The following is a 17,860-nucleotide window of genomic DNA, read 5'->3' as shown; positions in this document are numbered from 1 at the left end:
CTTGAAGCTACTTAATAAATCCGTGTTGTCCTCTTGGAAAAGCTACTTTTTATTTCAGAGCAAATTCTAAAGAAAAAGTACTCAAAAGCGTAGAAGTTAAAATTTTTGCTGAAAAAGTTAGCAGGCAATACTGTTTTGCCTATTCCATTTTGCTTAGACTTTCGCATCTTTCAATTCTATTCAAAGTTCTGTGAAAATTACATTACAATTGTGCTTTTCATTGCGATAAATAGCTACCATATAGCCACATTTAGGTAAGTCTTTTTAATAAAAGCTAATTATTTTGTAAATTAATGGCATTTTTCACTATTTAGGTCGATTATGTCTTACATATCGTGGTAGTCGATTATTTGGAGTCGCCTTTCTGCTGCCGAAAACTACCGGTTGGTGAATTTTCATAAACGTAAGTCCAGATCAGACATTTGTATAAATTCTTATTAAACTTTTTCATTAATAGGTTTTTAGAACAGAGTTTTTGCAAATATAATAGTGACCACCTTACATACAATACATAAACTACAGTTAGTAAGTTCTATTAGAATATTTGCTAATAAATTGGTTTTAAAAGTTTTTATTTGTAGGACTTCACAGACGAGCAAGTGCAGCGGAAGATGTGTGTTGAAGAGCTGGTTTTTAGAAACGAAGGCATGTATGCGCGTATTTCTACCGCGTATTTCTACCATTTCATAGATGACATTGATCGTGCTGTGTATGATGGTGCAAATACCTAGTAAGTGTTTGACATGTGACGGTCATTATGTGCCTAGTTCTGCTACCACTGAAATCAATTTGGCTTCCGAACTGGCTCTTCACGCTACCCGGTCTAGAACAATATGCTGTACGTAAATGCATGCGCAACACCTACACGAGCAAGTCCTCGCGCTTTACGTCTACATTTACATGTAAGTTGTAGTGCTATATTTATGAATTAACAATTTTTAAGATTTTTGGTTTACAGGTTTTTGATTTCTGCCCGAATCATCGCAATTACTAAAAGTGGATTATGTTATCAATATAGAAATTTTTCGATGTATTAGTTTTAGACTATATGAATATATTTTCCTAACTATACTAATAAAATATTAAGGTAGACAAATTTTAAACAATAAACTAATAAATTTATAATTGTTTCAATTTTAACTCTTCTAACTCCAATGTTTTTCTTACGTGGAGGAATGATCGACTGAACTTCTGCTTTCGCAATGTCTTTGATAGCTTACACGAAGATGCTCTTGAATATATTGCCGGTTACATAATACGCAAATTAAAGTTGACCGATTGTTCATGCAATGAGCCTACATTTACTTGGGTTGACACTTTATCTAAGGGCGGATTAGTTAAACCAAGCACCGAGTTCTTAGATAAAATTAAAATGTTGGAATCAGCGTTTAACCAATTCAACGGCAGGGAGCTTTACGGTGGGATATCATTTTAAAAAAAACATCATTTTTGTAAAAACAGTTATGAAACGTACATTTACGTTCGTACGGTACTGAAATGAGGAAATTTGCAACACGTCGTAATGCAAAGGTTACTAAACATGGCTTTATATGCATAAGAGTGAAATAATTTTCCAAAATATTTTTGTTTACTAGCTGCATTTCCATTTTAATGTAATGAAAATACTCCTTTAGAGACTCCATTTTTTTACTTTTGTCTCGTTTCCCATCTAACTAATATTTGTTTTACAACTGCGAACTAACTTAAAACACATATATAAGTAACATCACATATTTCTGCGTGTAATCCGAAGGTGTTATGCGTTGGGGCTCGATATGTATCAGCCCATGGAAACAGCAGAGTTCATTGATACGGTGAATGATTGGTTCGATATTTTCAATACAAAGTTTTCGAATTTTCAAACTGCTGCTGCAAAAAAGCCCTATGGGATGGACTTGAGCCAGCAGGATGAAATAATAAGTAAAAATACATATGTATATAGTAGGTTCTGTTTTTATGCGGCTTTTTTTTATGCGGTTTTGAAATAGTGCGGTTTTTTTTTAATTAAAAAATGCATGTCGACCTATCGGGAATTGTACATATAAACAAGATTCTAAACCAGCTAAGCAAAAACTCAACACAGATTACATCAAAAATTCTAACCCTACAAGTATGGAACCGCCTGCATAACCATCTAGATCAGACGTGTACATTTTCTCAAGTGACGGAAGTGATTTTACGCCAAATCCTAAACGAATGCGCAACATGCGGGTATTGTCTGATTCTATTTCTGACGTAAATTTATTTTTCGATTCTGACGTTTCTTAAATAAAGATATAATTTTCAAAAATACAATATTTTGTTTATGCGATTTTATTTAATTATTTCAGATTCATGCGGTCTATGGAACGTATCTATAGTTATAATATGGGACTAGTGCCCTTTTTTATGCGATTTTATTACATTATTTCAGATTTATGCGGTTCTTAGCACTTTTGAAACGTATCGATAGTCTTACTATAGAACTGGTAGCTTTTTTTATGCTGTTTCTTGCGGAACGTATCTACCGCATAAAAACAGAATCTACTGCAGAGGTATATGACACAAATCCATGGGAATAGTTAAGTTAAAAATATAAATAATTAAGTACCACTTATAAAATAACATAAAATTATTCTATGGCTTACAAGGACCTTTTTCAATTTTTTACTACATTTTCAGAAAGGGGATAAACTTATGCCCTTTTTTCCCTTGCTTCTAAATTGCATCAATGGATTAAGTAGCATCCGAAATCAGATGTCAAACTTTACTTAACCTTGTATAATTGAATCATGATTATTCACGACTGACTTATATAGGCGTCACTTTTGAAGGACGCTTTATAAGTACATTCTACATTCTACGTTTTCTATAGTTAATATATGTGTTTGTATATGACTATAAGTAATATTAATTTTAAGGAATAACTGCTCAAAAATAAATTTCAAACATTTCTTAAATTTTTTCCCCAACAGCTTTCCAAGATGTGCAAGTGATGATCTATATTGGCTTCGGTTTTCTGATGACTTTCTTGCGCAAATATGGCTACAGTGCAACTGGTTATACGCTCTTCTTAGCTGCGTTAGTCGTACAGTGGTCTATTTTGGCGAAAGGATTCTTTAATATGGAAGATGGAAAAATTAGGTAAAAACCAAGTACTTGTTTGAACTTATATTTCAAAATTTCAGACAATGCAACAGGAAATTGATAATATTAAATCTTAGAACAACGTGGCGCAAAATTAATCAAACTAGGCACCGTATAAAAAGTAATGCAACACTCAAAATAATTTTTTTATTTAGTAAAAATGTAATTTTTTTTCAAAGCAAAATTGGATGATTAATTTTGCGCCAACTTGTATAAATCAAATCATTGATCCATATTCATCCATATCACATTTCGATAAATACATTTTTGGTTAGTGCTTGTACATACGAGTATATTTCTCATCATATGATGACCCATGTTGGACTTTGAAGTCACCGAACATAAATTAACCAGGCTTTAGCCATTGCTCTGACAAAAAGATAGATAGATTTATCAGGTTTGCTCTTTTACTATAGTGAAAAAGAAAATTGTGAGGGGGACTTTGTCCGTCATGTCACTTAGGAGATTCAACGCAATTGTGCAGGATCATGGTGAAAAGATTCCAAAGTTGAGCTCTTTAACATACCGTTATATGCGAAAAAAATTAACCAATGAAACTTCGTTGCCGTATGAACAACGACTGATTCGACGAATGTGACGTTATCGTGCCAAGACGAATTGATTACTGGAGGTGACGCCATCAAAAAAACATTTACTTTACTGTGACGCCAGCTCCCTTCGCAAAACAAAACAAACGAACAAAACAAACAAAAGTAAGAGAAATTGCATTTTTGTGAAAATTCAGTGAGTGGCTTGGTAATATTGTGATTTGTGAGATTATTAAGTGTGCAACTAAGTTATCTCTGTTTTTTTTATGAAAATGCAACTTTATTCTGAAAAAAATGGTTACAAGGGAATCATTGAAAGTATTGCCTATCGCTGGCTACTATAATACTTCTCCCCATTTTTCTGGTAGATCTCGTATACCACCGCATTAAAACTGTTCATCTTTTGAGGCCTTCCACGGATCAAGCCATTTTTTGATGCCTTCATATGAATGAAGCTGCTGGTCAGCTAGACCATGTGCCATCGATCGGAACGGGTGATAATCGGACGGCGCTATATGGCCGGTGGGGTAGGATTTCCCATTTCAGTGTTTCCAGGTAGGTTTTAACGAGTTTGGCAACGGGAGGCCGAGCGTTGTCATGTGGTAGAATCACTTTTTCATGCCTCTCCGCGTATTGCGGCCGCTTTTCGTGCAGTGCTCAACTCAATCGCATCAATTGAAGTCGATACCGATCCCCAGTGATTTCGCTTGGTTTTAACAGTTCATCATAAATAACACCAACTTGGTCCCTCCAAATATAGGGCTTTTCAGTAAGAGCGCTTCAACTTTTGAACTTTTTTGAATAAAACACAAACGGTTTGACTTTTTTAACTAATTTTTTTTTATTATCGAGTTTGAACATATACATTTAAGTATGAAATTCGATTTCTTTTGCATGACCACCGCGTGCACGTTTTACGAAGTCCAATCGTTGAACCCAATTTTCGACCACTCTTTTGCATAAATCGGCCGAAATTCCAGCAATTTCGCGTTCAATATTGGCTCTGAGCTCACAAATCGTCGCCGGCTTGTTACTGTAGACCAATGACTTCACATAACCCCAAAACGGGACGGCTTGTTAAATGGACCGTAAAGTGGCCGTAATGCTCTTAAAGTAGCAGCAACAGAACGATTATTTTCATAAAAAATTTGCACGATTTGCAATCGTTGCTCAAGTGTGTAGCGTCCCATGATGAAATGTATACTAATGAAGTTTACAAATGACAAGCGAAAAATAAAAAATATTGCGTCGTTCGCCCTCCCTATCGGAAAAAAGTTGAAGCGCACCTATTGAATAACCCTATACATAGCATAACCTTCGCAGCGTGAATATTCGGCCAAGGCGACGACGTAGGGCAGTCCTCATGACTTTCTTTTCTTTGAATTGCTGTAATGCCATTGCCAATTGTCATTTTTCATCCCCCGTCACGATGCGATGAAGAAAACCTTTCCTTTTTCGCCGCTGGAGCAGTTGTTCACAGGCGAAAGAACGACGTTCAACATCCCTTGGTTTTAATTCATAAGGAACCCAGGTCCACAGTGTTTCTGAATCATTCCCAAAGCATGCAATCGCTTAGAAATAGATTGGCGGGTAACTCCTAATACTGAAGCAAGCTCTTCTTGCGTTTGACACGAATCCTCATTGAGCAACGCCTCCAATTCAGTGTTTTCAAAGTTTTTTGGCCTTCCTTCACGCAGACGCTTGTCAACATTAAAATCACCATCTTTGGAGCGAAGGAACCAATCTCGGCACGTTGTTTCACTTAAAGCAGCATCTCCATAAACTTTTTGTAGCACTCGACGGGCTTTAGCCGCCGTTTTTTTTTTTCAAAATCAGACATTTTCACAAAACAAAGAGTATATGATACCAAAATAAAACCACTAGTGTGTCGAAGCAGTTTGCTTACCATATGTCTAAGCTTAGTCTGTGACGTTTAGGTTATATTAGAATCGACTAGCACACACTGCTGGCGACATCTATTGAAAAACAGCGGGAACTTAGTTGCGCACCTAATAAAACTAAACAAACTATTGCAAAAGAAGTTCCGTGTGTTAAATTGTTAAAGCACAAATTAATATAAATCTTCCAAATGCAGTTTTTTGTCATTTTATGCGGAAGACGCCGTGGCTACAAAGTATGTGTGTGTGCGTATACTTTCTCGTGTTTGGTTGTTTCCATTGCCTTCGTCTACTCTTATTCGTCAAAAACAAGTCATTCACCTTCCCTTTGTTTGTTTATAGATGGACTTTTGACAAGACTTTCTCTATCATTCTTGTTATCGTGCAGATTTCGGCTGGCAATTAGATTGTTTTAGTGATATACGAAAACAAATCAATACAACCTTTACTCATATTACTGCGTTGCTATCTGAGCAACGACTGATTGGACGAGTGTGTGAATAAATGTGAAATGATCATGCAGAATTCGGCTGCCAAATCCCAATTGCCATGGCAGCCAAAGCTCCCTTCACAATTTTCTTTGTCACCATAGCTAAATAGAAAACCTGCTAATCTATCATCGTTGCTACACAACTACACTTAAGTTCATTTTATTATCTACTTTAGCACAGCCAAAATACAACTATGAATGTGACGTTTGTTTATATTACATTTTCTTTCCATTGTATGAAAAGTGTTTCATATTTAAATTGTAATAATGAAACCGCGAAACCGAAAAACCACTGAAAATGTAATCACTGGAGCAGGACGGCAACATTTTCCAATACATAAGGCAATTTACTTTTTATGTTTGCCAAATCAGTTATTTCGTTAGCTTTTTGCAAAGTTAAACAGGGCGTTCAGTAACGGTACATCCATTCTGCTGCTATGCAAATCTTTTTTGATTCCTAAATACCACTACTCCTACTAACTATATTCACAATGCACCACGAAATCGAGTTTACTTGCGCGAAAAGTATTTCATTTTATTGCGCAACGAGTGATTTTTGATTCTTGCTCTCATCAACAATGGTTAACACATATAATAAATTTTACAAAATATTATTTCTCAAAATTCTATAATGAACCGGACATTGAAAAGCCTGAACCAACTTTGTCTAGTCCTTGTTAATTGATTTTTGAGAATTTTGAATTCACATATTGGAAAGTAGATTGCAAAGGTAGTGCAATGAATTGCTATTTTCAAAGGCAATTTCCTGCTGAAGTGTAGTGCCTTTAGCAAATTCTGTGGCCTTCTTTTGAGTATGGAGAGGAAAGTCAACATTTTTGGTAAGCCTTAGTCTTGAGAAGCCTTTATTTTTTATATTTACATATGAATAACTTATACAGGGTAGGCCATTTAAAGCGGGCCCATCTGGCAACCCTATAACTTTTGACAGGAACGTCAGATCGACTAATGACATAGCGCGTTGGAAGCGTCAGTCCAAGACAATTTTTACCATGGAGCAGTACACTCCAAAAGAACGCGCTGAAATAATTCAGCTTTACATCCAAAATAACTTCTCAATTGTGAAAACTCAACGTGCGTTTAAAAAAAAAAATAAAGTTAAAAGTGCGCCATCCAAAAGCACTTTACAGCGTTTATACGCAAAATTTATTAACCACGGTAGTCTCAGCAATACCAGCCACGCATCCAGACAACGTACACGACGTTCTGTTGAAAATATCGAGACTGTACGAGCCAGTGTTGAGGAGGCTCCGCGAACATCGAGTTATCGTCGTTCTCAGGAATTATCGTGCCATGATACGCGATTTTGTTATGCCAATCATCGAAGAAAATGACATGGAAGGCTACTGGTTCCAACAGGACGGGGCTACATGCCACACTTCACGCGCTACAATCGATTTTTTGAAGCCATTGTTCCCTGGAAGGTTGATTTCGAAAAATGGTGATTTTCCGTGGCCACCGAGATCACCAGATTTGACGCCACCGGACTTTTATTTGTGGGGTTATCTGAAATCCAAGGTATACATCAACAAGCCAAGGACTCTAACTCAACTTAAAAACAATATCCGACGCGAAATCGCCGCCATACCGGCGGAAATATTGGCCAAAACGATGGAAAACGCCGAAAAAAGGACACATTTGGCCATCAAGGCCAGAGGCAAACATTTGAAGGATATCATTTTCAAAAACTAGCTGGAACAAATCTCCTTGAATCAAAATAAATGATTTTTCATATCAACACAAAAAAAAATGTTTTTTTCAATGTTTTTTTTTCAGAAACAAATGGGCCCGCTTTAAATGGCCTACCCTGTACATTAATCAAAAATATTATGAATTTAATTGAATTGAATAATAGGGCGAGCAAATTTCTTGAAAAATTAGAGTTACATATATGCCCATAAAAATGACATGAAAGTGGTGTTTAAGCCGTTTTTAAAGAAAATTCCTTGTATGGCAAACTCCGTGTTTACCCATAAAAACGAGTAATTTGTGCAATGTGAACATAATATTACCCGCAAAACTTTTTTTATTTATAAATTGTTATCTTAGTCAATATTAATAGCAATTCAGCTTTGGTTGTATTCCTGCTGCAATTTAAATGAAATGGAATGAAACGAAGTGAAATTTGTTGGAAAATCTGCGGTAAATAACGAAAAGGCTAAAGAATAAAAAGCTCCCTTTGCAAAGACAAACTATCGCTAACGACGGAAAAACAAAAGCTGTTGTTGCATTAAATTTGAACTTCAAATAAAGGACAAAAAGGAAAACATGGAGAAACAAAACCAAAAATATTGCAGACACGCCGTCCCCATATACAAGCCACATCTATAGGTATGTGTGTGTGTGTGGGCACGCGTAAGTATGCGGAATGAAACGGAAATACGTATAAATATTGTTTTATTGTAGGTTTTGTAGATAATGAAAATTGCAAATACAAGCGTAAGAAATATAAAGACGCATCAGTTAAGCCAAGACTCTAGACACGTCTTCATTTTCTGGTAAAATCCAAAGCGCTTTGTCTTCATACACGGCATTGTTCACCATTTTCATTTTACCTTCACAGCAAATCTATTAGTAGCAAGAACAGGTGCACATGCAGTGGTGCAGGTATCCCCACAGCATTTTTCAACTGTTGCTCCTATCGCTTTACGTAAACATGGGCATTTCCATCATGGCAAACTTGGCCATCATACACTTTCAAACTGAACAAACAACTTAATTTAAAAGGTTTTTTTTTAATTTTGGCAATAGACTTAACTTATAGCTCTTAATTAGCCCTATAATTTGTTCTACAGTTGATTTTGGGCAATTTTCCGTTTTCTAGATAGTTAAAAAACCCCAGGGCAGTCGCACGGAACAAAAACAGAAGTGGTTTTCGCGGCCAACAATTCAAACGCCGATGTCAGCGAACCTGAGTCAATATTTCAACTTGACTAAATTTAGAATATTGCGTATTGATGGTCTCTTAGCAATGGTTTTAATTCTACTAATTAATTGTACAAGCTTTTTTGATAAATTTTAATCAGTAACACATTGCATGTCACATGTGACAGTTTTTTCCAGCTTGACATTTATGATGCGAAATTTACTTTTTATTAGTTAGCTATTTGAAAAAGTAGCAACTAACTAATAAAGTGAATTTCAATTTAATTATTGAACTTATATAAATGAAATTTATATAAACGTTTATGAAATTATATAATGGCTGCTTTTTAGCTGAATGGGAATTATCGATATCGTAACTATAGTTTGACAACTAAGACTGACAAACTGTGTTTACATTTCCATTCGGTAAAGTTTGGTAAGTCATCATAAATCGTTAAATGCTACAAGAAAGCTTGCAAAGTTCATAGAGCGAAGTGTTGAAGAAAACATCGAAATTTCGATTTGTCGTCGTTCTCAACTGGTTGGCCTAGCGTGCATAGCCTTACGTGGAGAGGATTACGCGCCTATAAAATACACCTCGTGCAAGAATTGAACCCAAGTGACCATTGTTTGTGTCGCATATTTGCGGATTGGACTCATTTAGTCTTACTATTCATGTATTGGAAAAAGAGGCACACATTGGATTGATCGAATGGATCATATGACTTGTTGCCGCGGCGGAGATATGCCGGATATCATATTCAAAAAATAAATGAAATTTTTTTGAATCCATTTATTTATTGCAACATTCCGTCTTTTAACATTCAGCAACACTTGTACTGAAAAATAAGACATTATACTAGACATGCTTGGAAAGCACCCAGTGGTATGTTCTTGCATAATAAATATTCCTCTTCAGCCTGTAATTAAAGGGTGTGGGGGCGATTGGGAAATTTGAGATGACGATGGATTTGGGCATTCGTGCTATAAATGGTGCGTTTAGAATTATTCCAAGTGTTTTCAATTGGAATCTTTGGAGTATAAGAGGTATATGCCTTAGGTCCATATCGGTTTTAATAAGGATGTGTAGAGTGAGATCTTGCTTTTGAGAGGAACAAAGGAAACATAAAAATTTCGATTAAGTAACCAGTATAGATTTCGAAGTTTGCTTTCCAGTGCTTTATGTTTAAAGAAAATATCTGTCGAAGTACATACCAAGATATTTCTTATAATTATGTTGGGATAAGATTTTGAGGGATTTAGTTTCATGGTGCAAATGCTTCGAATGGGTGTAAAACTTCCTTCAACTGGTTTTATTCTTCAATCTTATACTCATTGAGTTAAAATATCAAGTCTTTCGTGGAGTTTAAGTAAAGTCTTCTGGGGGTTGGAGACATTTGCGAGAACAGCGGTGCCATCTGCAATAGTTCCGACGATAGTTTCCTCAGTGACTGGTAAATCGTGGGCGTATAGCAAGTATAGGATTGAGCTCATTATACCACCCTGGGGTGAACCACCTAAACTTTCACAAAATTTAGAGTGTTCTTCGTTTTGCTTAACAAAGAAATTTCGGTCTTTGAGTAGGACTTTGATAAAAGTGTAATAATTTATGAGTAGAGTGTATTTTATTTTGCATAGCAATTCATCATGTCAAATACCGTCAAAGGCTTGGGATATGTCGAGAAATGCGACTGTGCAAAACTTCTTCTGCTCAAAAGCTTTGTGAATATATTTACTAGCCTGTGTACCTGTTCGATGCTGCGGTGTGTCTTTCGGAAGCAGAATTGCTGATATCGAATTAACTTTTGGTTTCAATTCAATTCAATTTCAATTCCGAGCCTCATTCTTTTGAGAAAGAGGTATTCCATAACTTTTGAGGCAATGCGCAATAAGCTGATGGCGCTATAAGATCGACCATTAAACAGTTTAAAGCCATTTGCTCAAAAAATTTTCGGAAAAATAGTGGATTTCTTTTTCTTCAAACTAATACTAAATTTGTTTACATTGTTTCTGCATGAAAATATTGTAACTTTTAATGTTTTGTCTGCTGTGGACCTTTTGATGGAATTGTCCACATCTACTTACATATTTCCACAATTCTCTGTCTATCCATGCTTTTACCTTTTCAACGTTATAGACTTATAGCATCTTAGCTATCACGAATCTCCGCTTCACTTTCTTGAATTTCTTTTTCACTGCTACCCCAATCAAGATATGCCTGCAGCTTTGACATGGAGTTTTAAGATTTTGTTTTTATAAATCATTCCTTCTGCTTTCACTATTTTCTAATTCTTTTAAATATGTATGTATGTACGTAAACATTTTTTTCTTGCAGCTTATCGCTGGAAAACATAGTCGATGCTGATATTGCAGCTGCCGTTCCACTGATTAGCATGGGTGCATTATTGGGACGTACGACGCCCATTCAACTGCTATTCATGGCTATCATTGAAATAGTGCTATTTGCAGCCAACGAATATGTCGCATTGAACATTTTTAGCGTAAGTAAACTATCTGGTTTGGAGTATGTAATTGTATTACGAAGTTCGATAAAAATATATAACATAATTCATTTGAAATTTCCACCTTTGGAAAAATAAAGCAGCCTGCGTTTGTAGAAAAAAAAACAAAATAGTGAGCGACCTCAAAATAGTGACCATACCTCAAAGATTGTCCAAAAATGGAAGAGAAGGTTAATTATGTTGCAAGATATCATCAGTTTGTACTTATATGGGTTCCAGCACACCGCGGGGTTCAAGGGAATGAAATGTGTGAATTAGCGGTTCCCCCAGAGTGACCAGAGCCAATAATCGGAATCAGTTCTGCAGGAATCATGAAATGGATCAGCGTTATGTATGCAATTTACATAAAGAACGCTGGTCCGGTCTAGAACGTGGTAGAACTGCAAAGGTTTTTTTGCCAAGCGCAAACAAGAAACTGTCAATCTTTCTTCTAAAACTTGGAAAAAAAGACGTTCGGTTGATGGTCGGTATTGTTACAGGACACAATCTATGGGGTCAGCATATGACCACCATTGGAATCATTGAGAACCCGATTTGCTTGTCGTGTTTAGAGGAGGCGAATAGCACTAAGCGTTTTCTCTGTGAGTGTACTGCTTTTGCATACAAGCATGGCTACGGGTAAAATTCGTTCTCTCACGGGTCTAACTACCTCTTTTTCTCTATTTTCTCCTATCTTTTTCCTTCTGATACTTCTCTCCTTTCCTCCTTGACTATCTACCCCCTTTCCGGAGCTTTAAATACAATGAGCTTTTTAGCCTTAGTATTTTAGGAGTTACCAAACCTCTCGGTGCTTCTTAACTCGTCTTTTTAAATTTCAATTTCAAAATTGTATTTCGAACGGACTACGACCATATTTTCTAGTTTTAAGGATTTCAAAATTTGTTGATATAATTAAAAATTAGTTGTCATATAAGCTCCCAGAGTTGAAAAATGCAAGAGCAAAATTAATCGTAAAATTTTTAGTTTTGCATAAATTTTTTATTGAATCTAAAGTTTTTAATTATGGACATTTTTTCTTTGACCTTTACGCGCCCCACTTACCATTAGCAAAAGTTATAAATATTTCAATAAGGTAATTAATTTCGCAACACCAAAATTGGCTTTATCTCAACCAAGAACTGCACATTTTAAACACAAACCATTATCAAGTTTTCAAAGAGCTTCCTAACAACTTCAAAATTACGGAAATCGCTTTTATATTTTATGTTAATATATCTCATTATGTTTATTTTTGAGAAAATTGACTTTAGGACCTCTTAACCCTTAAATTCATCATGTTGCAATCCTGCAACAAACCGCTGAGAACACTATAAGTAGTGGTTCGATTAAAAATGAAAGTTAAGTCCATTAAACTGTCATCTAGTTAGGAATTTTTTTGTAAGATTTCCCCCCTCTGTATCCTCATGGAGAACGGCAACCATTCACTTTTTTCATACTAGTGCTTTGAATTTCGAAAAACATTACGGCTAAGAATATGAGCTTTTACATTTTCGCAAATGTACAAAGGTTCTTGCTCTTATCCTCATTTTCTGTGAAAATCAAATGACAGAAAACATGTTTCCTAATAACGGTCGCTCTTTGGCAGGAAATGACTGTATATTAGTGTATTTCCGCCATGAAAAAGTTCCTCATAAAAAACCATCTGCCATTCGGAGCCGGCATAAAACTGTAGCTTCCTCCATTTGTAGGTCAACATTAAGATGTACGCTGCAAATAGGAAGAGGAGCTCGGCCAAACACCCAAAGGATATAAGCATTATTTATGCGTAAAATTTTTGTGCAAATGGTTTAAAATTGTTTTATGGTCGACCCTTGGCTCCTTGGCGATGCTACGACTACTAACATGCCGATGTGATTTTAGCGATATTTTCGACGATGCACCTGCCTGTGCGAGGTGTATCTTTAACATCAATAATGCCTGAATAGAATCGACGACAGCAAAATTGCACGTAATTATAAGTGCTTAACACCACAAGCATTACGCACAATTTCAGCGGCATGGCTTGCATTTTTGCCTCATGTTAAATGTATCCAATTTTCTCTTTCTTGACTTGACAGGGCATTGTTAACAAATGTAACTAACAACGGAATGGAACTTTTGCTTGTAAAATAATTTTTTTAGTGTGAAATGTCTCTTTAACAACAAGCATAAATCTTAGATTGTTCTAATCGGTACTTTACAGGATATCTATCACTACAGTCATCTACCGAGAAATTACTGGATTCCTTTTTCCCCAAACTAATATATGTATACCCTATATGTATGTATATATACCATATATATATGTAAATATATAATATATATATAATGTATAGGATAATACAATTTTAAACTTACATGTCAAACGTTTTTGTTTAAATTCATTCCTGTTTCTGGCATACAGGGCACCTATATCCCATAGCACCTTAGCACACATCGGTCATTTAAAAGTTTTCTTTTATTTCCTTAAATCTATTGGCATGGTTTTTATAAAATAAATTGGTCAGAGTACCCGGTTTCCAATATATTTAAAATCAGCTATATTTTCCTTTGTTTTAAGAACGTTTCATTAACGATAAAAAACCTTAAATATTTCAGCATTTCCTTATTCGCAAAACTTTAAATTCCCGCCAGACGCTACTTCTAAACACTAAATCCCCACACAAGGTTTATATTCCAAATCCGCTTAACTGAACGCTTTATGAGGAGTAAACATACATAAATATATGTTTCACAATTCTAACATATAAAATAATATCCCAATGAGAAATATTATAGTATCCCACTTATTTTAAATGAATGAAAGGATTTGCATGAATAGGTATAAGGTATGTTATACATCGGTTAAGGAAATATTGGAGCTACATTTAAAAGGTTGTAACTTTGCGTTTTAGTATATTAAAAGTATACGGAGTAATTTTAATTCAAGAGACAAATATACCGCCACTATATATCTTTTATCATTCATCTCCTGTTTCCGTAAAATTTTTGCTTTCAATTAACGTGGGGTGATACACTCTCTTCATTATTTCAATGAGAAAAATGGCGATAAAGGAATATCTACCATTTACCCAAGAATATCTGTCGGAAAGGGCTAGATTTCTGCGTAGGCAATTCCAGAATTTTATACAACAACAATCGTAATATCAGAGTTGTTGACAATACTAGAAGATTTTTGACAAAGTATAAGCATTTCGAGTCCATTGAGGAAATACAAAGAAATTGGCTAAAAAGCTTTGATTGCCATCAACAGAGTGAGTTAACAGAAAATTTTTAGATAATTGGAAAACTTTTCAAGAAAGAAAAAGGAGGGTAGGTTAAAAAAATATAGTCAAAATAATACTAGAGAAAATGTAAGAATGCCAACGTATAGAAGGTGATGAATGCGCAGATAACTTAGCTAACGAGGGTTCCATAGATTACACCTGTTTCGACACAATAAGATTTCAAAATCAATGTGTTTCCACATATTGATATTTCTAAGTATTTCGATATTTTTAGAACTACTGTGGTAGACGTTTGTAAAAGTGTTATTCCTCCTGTAACAAAAAAAAAAAACAATATAAAGTAACCTGACACAATGCTGCGTTGATTTAACTTCGAAATAAGAGAAACAAATTTCTCCATAAATTCAAAACATGTAAAACTTCAAATTTCTTTGCCCTGTATAAAGAGTATGGTAAGAGATTCGTCTGGATTCGATTTTTACACAGAAACTACGTTCTTAAATTCCAAGAAAGTTTTAAATCGAATCCAAAAGCGTTTTGGAATTTTGTATATTCAAAAAAATCTGTTTCCAATATTCCGTCCTCTCTTTTTTTTCGGTGACAAATTTGCTAATACTCCAGCCGATGCCGCTAATTTCTTCGCTGAGTTATTTAAGTCCAATTTTGCATCGGCCTCTGACAGCGAAGAAAAGGTTATCTTCAATATATAAACATCTATTTACTTCGGCAAGCTAATATTGTACACTAAAGATGTCTTTAGAGGCATTACTCGACTTAAATCTTCTTCAAACACTGATGTCGATAGTCTGTCTGCGGTGTTATTTAAGCAGAGCGATTGTTTACTATACCCTCTGTTGTTAATCTTTAGCAAATCACTAACTTTGGGTACTTTTATTGATGCCTGAAAATTGAATTTCATTTCACCCATTTTCAAGAGGGGTAATAAAAACGATATTAGTAACTACAGTCCTATTTCAAAGTTTACCGCCGGTGCAAAGCTTTTTTAATGCATTATCCAGGACAAATTACTTTTGCTGTCAAGAACATAGTGCATCCAGCATGGTTTCTTTCTGGGCCACTGCCTTCCAATCAGGGCACCAGGTTGACACCGTTAATACCGACTTATCTAATGCCTTTGATCGGGTTTTCCATATAATACTAATAAAAAATTAGCCTGCATTGGATTTCACTAAGCTTTCTTAAGTTGGATCTTGCCTTACTTGAAAAATAGCCATTGATTGGTCGTCGTCGACAATGTTAGATCTCTTCCTTTCGTTGCCTGCTCTGGGGTTTTACAAGGTAGTATTCTTGGCCCGCTTCTTTTTGTTCTGTTTATCAATGATATTCACTCTTGCTTCTCGTCTGCAAGATTCCTACTTTATGAAGACGACGTTAAGATTTATTCGACGATTATTAGCTCCCTCGACTGTGAATTGATGCAAATTGATTTAGATTATTTCAGCAACTGGTGTATCAATTTTCTCCGACCCTTATACCCTGAGGCTTTTGTATACGGCGTTTGTACGTTCCAAACTGGAGTATGCATCATTCATTTGCCATGCTGCTACATAGAATTGAACGTATCCAAAAAGTATTCCTACATTCCGCATTGTGTAATTCACGCTTTTTAGATACCATCCCTACATATGAAACGCGATACTTATTTATCAACTTAAAATCATTGCAGAGCAGGAGAATAATCTTATCTTTATCTTTCATTTTTCACTTAATCCGTGATGCTGTTGACTGTCCGGTGCTTCTTGAGAGAATTTTCTTTAATATTCCGGCCAGAGCTCTGCATAGGTTGGTATTTCCAAATCCTTTTATGCTCAGAATGCTCCTATTACTAGAACCTTAATTGAGTTTAATAAAATCTCCTTGGACCCCGCAGTGTGCAGGAACCCATATAAGTACAAGCTGATGCTATCTTGCAACATAATTAAGCTTCTCTTACATTCTTGGACAATCTTTGAGGTTTGGTCACTATTTTGAGGTCGCTCACTATTTGGGGTTTTCTACAAAAGCTAATCGTAAGGCTGATTTACATGATTTTCTACTATGGTAAGCGTTTTGATTTCTACTAAGTGGACTTCTCGGCAATATGTACACTTAGCCTATAAGAATCTATTATATTCATTGGCTTAATAAATAAATAAATATTATGTCCGAAAACTCACTTTTTTTTATCTCAGACAAGACACAAAAATAAAGGAAATGCGTATCTTTAGATGATACTGTACAACGCCTTTTCTACAGTATTGGCCAAAACTAAAACACCCCCCTGAGAGGATTTCTAACAATGATAAATAATTCAATAAAAACCACGTGTAGTATTGCATATTTTTGTACCATCGTTCTTAAAGCATAATAAAAATGTTCAACACTTTTAATATAAAAAATAAGAATTTAAAATATCCATAGTTCACAAAAATGAAATTGTCAAAGCTAAAACAATCCCAGTTAATACAATTTCTGGCAAGTCATGGTTGCTACCAAAAGTACCTACATCGCTTCAGGGTACGTGAATCACCTTTATGTGTAGTTATCCTTGAAAAGGAAGATGCAAGCCAAGTGTTTTTTTTATGCCAACGATTTCGGGTCCCTTATCAAATAGACAAAACCATGGGAAGATTAAAGTACATTACTTTTGACAGACTGCATGAGATTAGCAACTGGTATAGAGCCTAATGCTAAACCGCCTTCCGACGATATGCTTAACAGTAGTGCCGGGAGGGGATCGGTACATTGACGGTAGGTAGCTTACGTCCTGATATTGTTTCACAAATGGAAGCATCTACAGTTTTACGCCGTCTCCGAATGGCTGATGGTTTTTGTGTGTATGAGAAGTTTTTTCATAGTGAAATACTCTCCGAGGTTTGTCATTGCCTGCTAAGGTGTGACCGCTATTAGAAAAAACTGTTTCTATGTATCATTTGGTGTTTCCTGTCCCAATAAAATGTCATATAGTACAACGAGTACTTAAGTAAAAGGACAGCTTTCGAATTACACTTCGAGACAGTTTTTTCCTATAGCTCGTATTTCACCTATTCCTTCCACTTGAACTACCAATTTTACCCGCTTAAACTTAATTTAAAATTCACCACAGTTAAACTAGCACAAGAAAATTTACCTTTAATAAATGTGCCTTTCCTACAGGGTACTTAAATACACTTGTTTCATTTTACAC

At 35.4% G+C, this 17,860-nt stretch overlaps 1 protein-coding gene and 1 long non-coding RNA gene across 2 annotated transcripts in view; both read left to right on the top strand.

Moving 5' to 3' along the window:
* Positions 1–17,860, top strand: part of LOC129240510 (ammonium transporter Rh type B-B-like) — an 89,638-nt gene that overhangs the window by 28,541 nt on the left and 43,237 nt on the right. The window contains exons 3-4 of the mRNA XM_054876358.1: positions 2,955–3,123; positions 11,281–11,446. Coding sequence (XP_054732333.1) covers positions 2,955–3,123; positions 11,281–11,446 — 335 coding nt within the window. The remainder of the gene's footprint in view (positions 1–2,954; positions 3,124–11,280; positions 11,447–17,860) is intronic.
* Positions 185–1,100, top strand: LOC129240511 (uncharacterized). The gene is made up of 5 exons (XR_008582077.1): positions 185–254; positions 315–403; positions 458–525; positions 582–902; positions 959–1,100. It is a non-coding gene; the product is annotated as an uncharacterized LOC129240511 (long non-coding RNA).

This window comes from Anastrepha obliqua, chromosome 3, assembly GCF_027943255.1.
Source record: "Anastrepha obliqua isolate idAnaObli1 chromosome 3, idAnaObli1_1.0, whole genome shotgun sequence".
In the NCBI taxonomy this organism is placed as follows: domain Eukaryota; kingdom Metazoa; phylum Arthropoda; class Insecta; order Diptera; family Tephritidae; genus Anastrepha; species Anastrepha obliqua.
Note: the sequence above shows the minus strand (reverse complement) of the source record. Positions and strands in the feature narration are given on the sequence as shown.